This window comes from Bison bison, unplaced genomic scaffold, assembly GCF_000754665.1.
Source record: "Bison bison bison isolate TAMUID 2011002044 unplaced genomic scaffold, Bison_UMD1.0 scf7180017864037, whole genome shotgun sequence".
Classification (NCBI taxonomy): domain Eukaryota; kingdom Metazoa; phylum Chordata; class Mammalia; order Artiodactyla; family Bovidae; genus Bison; species Bison bison.
This window is the reverse complement of record NW_011494609.1, coordinates 5,477,024-5,486,267: the sequence shown is the minus strand read 5'-3', so window position 1 is coordinate 5,486,267 and position 9,244 is coordinate 5,477,024. Positions and strand designations below refer to the sequence as shown.

Below are 9,244 nucleotides of genomic sequence, written 5' to 3'. Positions count from 1 at the left end.
CCACCCCACCTCCTACCCCACCTCCTCGCCCCGGGCCCCGCTCACCATGGCTGCACTGGCTGCGGCCACAGAGCCGCCCCCTGGGGCTGCCGAGCGGGCACCCACGGCCCGGATGAAAGCGCGCAGGGGCTGGTCCACCAGGCTTTGCTCGGGCCCGTCCTGGGGGACCAGGTACCTGCGAGGCAGGGGCGGTCAGGGGGGCCAGGGTGGGGGTGGGCTAGGGTCTATGTCGGAGGGTCCTTGGTCATTACTTCTAGGCTAGAAAGGTGGGACTGGCGGGGGCGGGGGCGGGGGCGGTCCCTGGCTCGCACCAGCACAGGGAAGGGGATATGGGCCCTGTTTGCAGAGCAGCCACCCCGAAAGCGGCTGTGACCAGTCAGGAGCTGTGTGAGGACCGAGTGGGACCTGTTGGGGCCTCACTGGGCCCCCCAACAAGCCCCCAGCCCTACACTTAGTGATGGAGCAGAGCTCTGGACAACCGAGGGGGTGTCTGCACAGGGGTGGGGGTTGGGGGCTGCTCACTCGATGATCCGCTCCTTGGGGTTGAAGGGGGACAGGGAGTCCAGGCCCAGCCGGTTCACCACCTGGAAGAGGGCCTGGTGACTGGGGTTCCCCTTGAGCCCAGGTCCCACCCCTGCCACCTGTGGGGGTGCTCCCTGGTCCTGGTGTGGAGCTTTCAGGGACACAGCTGCCACACACACACACACACACACACCCACCAGCAGCCCTGCAGACAGAAGCCCTTCGAGGCAGGTGCCCTGCCGGGCCCTGGACTCCACCCACTGCATTGCCCCAGGGAGACCCGGGCCCAGTGTGACCCGTCCTCCCCACTCTCGAGCCTGTGCTGGAAAGGGGCCAAGACAACTGCCTCCTGGATGGGGTTCCAGCTCCTGGGAGTCAGTGGCTCTGGCTCTCAAAGGCCCAGAGCTGCGTGAGCAGCCCAGCTATGACCCTTGATGTGTGACAAAAAGTGAAGTTTACCCAACTTCAAAACAAAGTTGGAAATATCTTTTTGATGAAAGGAATTCCCCATATCAGAGAGGAATTTCTTTCACCTAAAGATGCTTTAAGGACACATCATGGTGCTGATGCTGGCAACACAGTCCCAGCCCCTCTGAGCCACATGGGGACACATTCTACGCGGAACAGAAAGCGACGAGTACGGGACAAGTTGAGAGCCAGGGATGGCCCGAGGTCTCCCGGAGGATGCTGCAGAAAACCTCAGAAAGAGGAACAGAACTGTCAGAATGGACTTTAGCACCCACAAGCCTGGAAGAAAGTAAAGGAAACCATCCACGGCCAGAAGTGCCCAGAAGCTCTCCCTGCCCTGGAGCTGGGTTCACCCGGAGACGCCTGAGCCATCTCTCAGGAGCAGGGGTCAGACGGGAGACCCCTGGAAGACAACATCTCCAAGGATGAATTTGGGGAGAGCCACCCTTCACAGGAAAGTCTCAGTCTTTCCAGTCTGAGACTTACGTTTGGTGAAGCCCCCAGATGGTGAAGCCCCAGAAAATATCTTTCCTGGGAATTGTAACCTGAGAGGGGGAGAGGCCACGGCTCACCCAGAATTCTCCTCTGTGTGGCTCCAAAGCCCAAACAAGAGGCTCATCTACAGGGCGCAAGCACCTGCCTGAGGCAACACGAGTTTAAACCAGTGACCAAGAATTCAGAAAGATCCCCTGGAGCAGGAAACGGCAACCCACTCCAATATTCTTGCCTGGAGAATCCCACGGTCAGAGAAGACTGACGGGCTACAGTCAGGGGGTCGCACAGAGTCGGACATGACTGAGCAACTAGGCATGACCAAGAAACCACAGAAGAAACCCAGGCGCGCAGCCCGAACTCCCAAAGCACCAGAAAAAGCATCACTACGCGTGTCAGCAGGCATGATAGTTTGGAGAGCCAGACCTTCAAAGAATGCAGATCTCAGAACTTCCAGATAAAGAATATAAAATACTATGGTTTAAAGAAGCAATAGAGAGCATCAAACATGTTAATAAACGATAAATAGATGTGGGAGAGGTGAAAGTGGAAACAGGATGGAGGAGGGAGATTCTTGAGGCTGGATTTCAAGAAGCACAAAGTATTTACATGTCTTCAACTGTCGCCCCAGGGAGTGCTTATTAACAACAATAGGAAAAATAGGAACACCACAGTGATAACCCTGGGTTGGAGATACCACTTCAACAAGGGGACCCAGGTAGCGAACGCCCTGAGGGGGACACCCCATCACTTCTGTGCTGCTCTTGCCAGAAACACACAAGCACGCCCAGCCCTGAGAAAGATCAGACCAGCACCCAGCAAGCAGTGCTCACAGCCCATCATGGTCAAGGAAGGACAGGGAGAACTGGGGCCCTGGTCCAGATTAAGGGCCATAAAAGACAAGGCACGTGGACCCACTCCTGGTCTGGGGTGGAGCCAGGAGAGGGAGACACTGACATGATTTGATTACAGTCTGCAGATTAGAGCAGATCGTACTGTGCTGAATTTCCTGATTTTGATCATTGCACTGTGGTTATATAACAGAATGTCCTTGATCTAGACGAATACACTCTGAATAAATGAGGCATAAAGGGCACAGTGTCTTCAGTCTACTCTGAAATGGTCCAGAAACAAGTGTGATTGTGCATGACTGTAGAGAAAGAGAGATACAGAAAATGATGCAAAATAACAGTAGGCGAATCTGGAGGGAATAAAGCAACTCCTGATACTATGTGCAGACCTCTTCTGTGAGCAAGAATTACATCAAAATAAAGTGACACAGAACTTTGTAATGGCCAGAAAGAGAACAAACCCAGCTATAAAGTACATAAGTGATTAAGAAGTGAGGCCTGAGAAAACCACAGCAAATGGAGAGGGGGGGAAATGGAGAGAAAGTATAGAAAAAAACAGGATATATGGAAGAAGAAAATGCTACCATGGAGTGACTGTGTCTGCAAAGTGAAAGAACCAAACACTGAATCAAAAATATTAAAGAAAATATTCCTGAAACTGAACAAGAATGAATCTGTAAATCACACAGAACCCTGCTCTAAAGAAAAACTGATGCAGAATAATCAACACCAAGACATATATGGCAGAGTTACTGAATTTCAAGGATAAAGACAGTTTGTCAAGCACCAGGGAGAAAGAACCGGTCAGCAGGGGTGTGGAAGTCACCAGGCGGCCTTAGACTCCACCACCATACACACAGCAACATTTACTCCAAAGGGCGCAAAGATGTGCCTGCAACATCCTCAGGAGAAAAACAAGCGACTGGAGGTGTTGGTTCTCCTTTATCGTTGTTGTTGTTTAGTTACTAAGTTGTGTCTTTGCAACCCCGTGGACCTCCAGGACCCACCAGGCTCCTCTGTCTATGGGATTTTCCAGCAAGGATATTGGAGTGGGTGGCCATTCCCTTCTTCAGGGGATCTTCCTGACCCAGAGATCCAACCCGTGTCTCTGAGTCTCCTGCATTGTCACGTGGGTTATTTACCACTGAGCCACCAGGGAAGCTCTTTGATTGTCCTACTGTTTTAAAAGAATAAAGTCACACAGACATTCCCAAACACACCAGAACCTACAGAATAAAGCCCCCTTGAGCCTTTCTTCAAAAACCTGCTTGACTGTGAAATCTAGGCAACCGAGAAAGGACGGAGATGCACAGTGACTCACTTAAGCACAGAACCAAGCTTAAATATCCATGTATATTTAATTCATGTGATGTGGTTACAGAAGGTAAGTGGTATACTTCGGACAATGTACAAATAACGACTAAGCAGTTTAAGTCTGGACCAGCAATGACAGCTCACACAGTGCACTGATTTTCTTGTCTTTCTTCACCAAGAGTCAAGAGACATTCTAACACCGATTAAGAGCTAAAGGAGTGAGTATACTGTGCAAACTTGGAAAGTTAACCACCGAGAACTAACAAATGAATTCAGCGAGGTAGCAGGATGCAAAGTCAACCCACAAAGATCAGTGCATTTCTGAACACTGACAATGAACACTGAAGAACAAATTACAAAAACAATTCCATTTTCAGTAGCAGCCAAAAAAAAAAAAAAAAGAAACACTCAGGGATTAATTAACTTCACCAAGGAGGTGAAAGACTGCAATGAGACCTACAAAACATGCTGAAAGGAACTAAAGACACTGAAGGGGGCACAGCCCAAGTCCAGGGCGGGAAGACGGTGCCGTGACATGGAGCACTGCCGGTGACCGGCGGGGACAGTGTGAACGATACCTTTCTGACAGTACCTTTCAGAGAAACTGGAAACCCCATCCTGGATGGTGGTGATGGCCGCACAACTTTATAAACGTCCTTAACACCACTGACCAGCACGCTTAAATATGGCTAAGATGGGAAATTTTATGTCATGTGTATTTTACCATAATTTTAAAAGCTGAAAAAATATTTAAAAGAACCAACTCCCTAAAAAAAAAAAAATGACACAGCTCTAAAAAACCAGGAACTAGAGAAGGGAGATGGAGAAGGCAATGGCACCCCACTCCAGTACTCTCGCCTGGAAAATCCCATGGACGGAGGAGCCTGGTAGGCAGTAGTCCATGAGGTCTCTAAGAGTCGGACACGACTGAGCGACTTCACTTTCACTTTTCACTTTCATGCATTGGAGAAGGAAATGGCAACCCACTCCAGTGTTCTTGCCTGGAGAATCCCAGGAGCAGCGGAGTCTAATGGGCTGCCGTCTATGGGGTCGCACAGAGTCAGACACGACTGAGGCGACTTAGCAGCAGCAGCAGAGAAAGGAGAAAAGATGGGGGTAAACATCGAGAGTTACTTTCTCATGTGCACAGCAAGCAGCCTGCAGATCACAGACCTCAAGGTTCACAGACAGTGAGTTTTGGACAAATTTTGTAGCAACGCTGCTTCAAACAAGTCTATAGGCGCCCTTTTTCCAACAACATTTGCTCACAGTGTGCCTCTGTGTCACATTTTGGTAATTCTCACAGTATTTCAAACCCTCCACCAGCATTAAAATCACAACTCTCTGAAAGCTCAGAAGAAGGTTAGCTTTTTTTTTTTTTTTTAGCAATAAAGTACTTTTAAGTATGTGCACAGTTTTTTTAGACACAATGATATTGCACACTTAACAGACTATAGTCTAGTATGAATATAACTTTTATATATACCAGGAAACCAGAAAATCATGTGAGTGGCTTTATTGGGATATTTGATTTATTTGCAATGGCCTAGAACCGAATATCTTTGTGGTACCTGAACTGATACAAATTGACAAATCACATTGATACATTTAGATAGAGTTTAACTTAATAAATCAAAAATGGAGATGAATACGTTAAGTTACGGGCTTTCCCGATGACTCAGCAGTAAAGAATCCACCTGCAATGCAAAAGACCCAGGAGATGTGGTTCAATCCCTGGGTTGGGAAGATCCCCTGGAGGAGGGCATGGCAACCCACTCCAGCATTCTTGCCTGGAGACTCCCCAAGGACAGAGGAGCCTGGTGGGCTACCGTCCATGGGGTCACAGAGCTGGACACAGAGTTGCATACACACATTATATTGCCTCCATGTAACCGGAAGGAAACCACATCCTCTCTGCCTAAAAACAGGACCAAAGCAAGTCCAAGCATATCTGCTAGATTAGTAAATACAAAAGGATAAACCCAACAACCAAAAGACAAAAACTCTCAGAGAAATCCAGTCATGTGCTCATTTTAAGAAATACCTTCAAAACAGAACCACCCTGAGGCCAGAGCAACAGGATGGCAAAAGCTGGCTACCGCCAGAGCTGGCTAGAGGGACCCAGGACCACAGGAACCACGTGCTGAATAGCCCACGGAGGCTAGACTCACATCCCCAAATCTGGACGGGTCAGGACCAGAGGAGGGGCAAGTCCCTCCATCCGACTGAGCCCAGGCACCCCCTCTCACAGAAGTTTCACAAGACTGAATATATTTTAGGTCATAGAGAAAACCCCAACAGTATCTACCAAGTGAAAAATGTGATCTCGACTTGCAGACACAGACAATAAAACAAAGAAGGAGAAGTAGGAGGCCACATGGACAGGAACCCAGGCCTGGGGAGCAGGTACCTGGAGCAGCCGCCCTGCTCTCAGGACCCCCAGCCCCCCAGCTCCAGCCCCACCCGCACGGGCCCTGCCCACCAGCCTGAGCCGCTGCTCCTCCTCCAGGAGGAACAGATTCTCCTGCTCGCAGTAGAAGGTGGCCGCATCCAGCAGGGCTTTCAGAGGCACCAGGCCCACCAGCTGCGAGCCCACCACTGGGAGGCTCAGCTCCTGCAGAGGGCGGAGAGCAGAGGTCAGAGATGGAGGCATCAGTGCCCAGGCAGCTGGGTTTGGGAATATGGGGAGGACCTGCCCCGCTCACCTGGGCTTCTCTGCAGGTCTCCTCATAGACGGTGTGCAGCCCTGTGACTTCAAAGTCCAGGAGGTTCATGGACACCTGAGCCAGGTTCTTCTCATCCAGGTACCAGCCGATGCCCTGCACCTTGCTCAGGCGTCCTGGCTGCGGAGGACAAGGCTTACCCAGCCCGGCCCTGCCTCTCCTGGCACCCCGCACTGACAGTCCCCTCCCCCTGCATCCCCTCAGCTGGCCCAGGGTCTCCCTTCTGCCCCAGACACAGGGACAAGGCAGGCCGTGGCCTGAAAACTGTGCCGTGTGGCTGGTCTCCTCCTCGCCTTGCTCTCCCGGCCTCTCATCTGAGCATGGGAGGGGCCTGCCCACCACCAGAAGCAGAGCCCCCAACAGCGGCTCACCCCACACAGGGTCCAGGCTCAGACCAGGCCCTGCTGCCCGGCCAGCATTCCACCCACGTCCTTGTCCTGGGCCTGGCTCCTTCCTCCCATCCCACCCCTGCCCCAGAGGCCAGCTTGCAGCCCTTGCTCCTTGGGGCACTCACTCCCCCTCGGGGGGGACCTCTGACTTCTGACCTCAGCAGAGCACAGAGAAGGACTGGGGAGTTGCCATGCTTTTGTGCTGTGCTTGCCGATGGCTGAGTGTTCGGGAAAGAAGCCAGGCCCAGGTCTCTGGGGGCGGAGGCTGACAGGTGAGGAGCAGGGCCTCCTTCACAGGTGTGTCTTTGTCTACCTGTGTCCAACGCAAAGTTTCTGCAGAAGTGGTGCTCAAATTAGGTGGGAGTTCCTGTAACAGACTTAGTGGATCAGGGCACCTGGGGTACCTGGGGATACCTGGGGCTCAGGAATGCCTGTTTTCCTATCAGCATGGAAATGCTGCAGTATGTTGGCCACAGCTGTAGACCTGCTGCTTCCATGGAAAATGTCCTTAAAGACCTGCTGCTGCTGCTGCTGCTGCTAAGTCGCTTCAGTTGTGTCCGACTCTGTGCGACCCCATAGACCGCAGCCCATCAGGCTCCCCCATCCCTGAGATTCTCCAGGCAAGAACACTGGAGTGGGTTGCCATTTCCTTCTCCAATGCATGAAAGTGAAAAGTGAAAGTGAAGTCACTCAGTTGTGTCCGACTCTTATCGACCCCATGGACTGCAGCCTACCAGGCTCCTCTGTCCATGGGATTTTCCAGGCAAGAGTACTGGAGTGGGGTGCCATTGCCTTCTCCGAAAGACCTGCTCCCGAACCTCAAACCCTGGAACCCTCACCCTGCCAGTCCCACACGGCATGGACACCGAAGTGGGCAGGACCTGTGGCCAGTGGGTCCACACATGGTGCCCAGCCTTGACCCTCTCTGGGAGCCCTCGAGATGCAACAGGGACGGGCCAGGCCTCATGGGACTGCAGGTGCCGCCTACCTGGTCCTTCCCACGACCCTGCTCACGGAGATTGAGGGCGATGCGGTGCGCCTGCTCCTTGGTGCTGAGCAGGTTGATGTTGAATGCCAGGAGGAACTTCCGTGCCCCTGTGGCGGTGGCCCCCCAGCTGGGAATGAAGGAGCTGGGCCCGAAGTCGGGTGCCCACTCGGCCTGCTTGAGCTGTGGGGAGACGGGCGGGTGAGGGAAGGGGGGAGGAGGGCCCAGCCCAGACCGCCCCCTGATGAGGGGCACGGCACCTTCTCAGGGAGGGCCTCATACTCCCCGGCCCGGATGGCTGGCAGGGACTGGCGGCTGGTCATCCGTGCCGCCTCACCATAGAGGTACACTGCAAAGGGACCTGGCAAGTCAGGCCCCCGGCGGCGAGCATTGCAGGACCCCGTTCCTGCAGCTCCGTCTTGCTGGCAGCCCCCATCTCTGTGCCCCGTCGAGTGGGTGTGGGTGGTCCCTGATGGGCACTCTGTATGGGCAGGAACCCTCCTCTGCCCACCCAGGGGCAGGGCAGGCCCCACCCCCACTGCCCAGGCTCTGATGCCCCAGAAAAAGCCATTGTCCACCCACAAGAGTTGGGAGCAGGCACTCGGGTCTGGAAGGATATTCATGTTTCTCTCCAAAGTGCATTTTCACTGAACAAAACATGGAATGTGGAGGAGAGAAAACAAAGCTCACCGCCAGCTCCCAACACCCGCACGAGACAGGAGACCCATGCCCAAGTCGGCCCATCGGCCCACAGGCAGGGCCCGGACCTGCAGCTGGCCTCTCAGGTGTCCACCTGTTGTGTGTGCTGGGCTTGCCTTGATTTAATTCCCCAAAGAGACTGTTAAGGGCTTTCTGTCTGTCCATCTTGCTCAAGCCCTTCACGGAGCCACTACTCAAGCCCACTGCCAAGCAAGGCTGAGGGTCTGCCAGCTCCCTGACGGCTGGGACCCTGTCCCCACAGGTTCTCATCACAGGAGAAGGGGGACATACTCCTACCTGTCAAAAACCGGCATGGTAGGGTTTTTTCCCTTAAAATCTGCATTTTTAAGGATGTAAGAGCAGAGACCCTCACAGGGTGCCTGGTGCTGCTGCTGTTGAGCTGAGGTGAGGAGGGGCCGCCCGCCCTGGGCTCTCACCTGGCACACCCAGCTCCTCTGCCAGCCGCTGGCCAAAGGCCTGGGCACACAGCACACACTCGTCCATGGTGACGCCCCTCACTGGGATGAAGGGGCACACGTCCAGGGCACCCATCCGGGGGTGCTCCCCTACACAGAGATGGGGCTGAGGAAGGGGGCCTAGGTGCAGAACACCGCCCTCCGGCTCCTTCTGCGCACATTCAGACTGACCACAGGGCCCCAGAGAGGCAGACTGAGCACTGTGGCCTGTCGGTGGCTAACCCCTCCCCCTCCCTAGCTACCATCTGCGCTCTCAGGGAGTGGACTCCTCCACCCTGCTGCCCTACAGGGTGTCCTCAGAAGCCGAGTCCCACTGCAGGCCAGG

At 53.7% G+C, this 9,244-nt stretch overlaps 1 protein-coding gene across 2 annotated transcripts in view; it reads right to left on the bottom strand.

The window, feature by feature from the left end:
- FTCD (formimidoyltransferase cyclodeaminase) overlaps nt 1-9,244 on the bottom strand; it is a 15,563-nt gene that overhangs the window by 4,625 nt on the left and 1,694 nt on the right. For both annotated transcript variants that reach the window (XM_010834867.1, XM_010834869.1), the window contains exons 3-9: nt 8,881-9,009; nt 8,005-8,093; nt 7,748-7,927; nt 6,353-6,490; nt 6,130-6,261; nt 523-584; nt 46-175 (exon numbers count right to left, since the gene is read on the bottom strand). In XM_010834867.1, the coding sequence (XP_010833169.1) occupies nt 46-175; nt 523-584; nt 6,130-6,261; nt 6,353-6,490; nt 7,748-7,927; nt 8,005-8,093; nt 8,881-9,009 (860 nt within the window). The remainder of the gene's footprint in view (nt 1-45; nt 176-522; nt 585-6,129; nt 6,262-6,352; nt 6,491-7,747; nt 7,928-8,004; nt 8,094-8,880; nt 9,010-9,244) is intronic.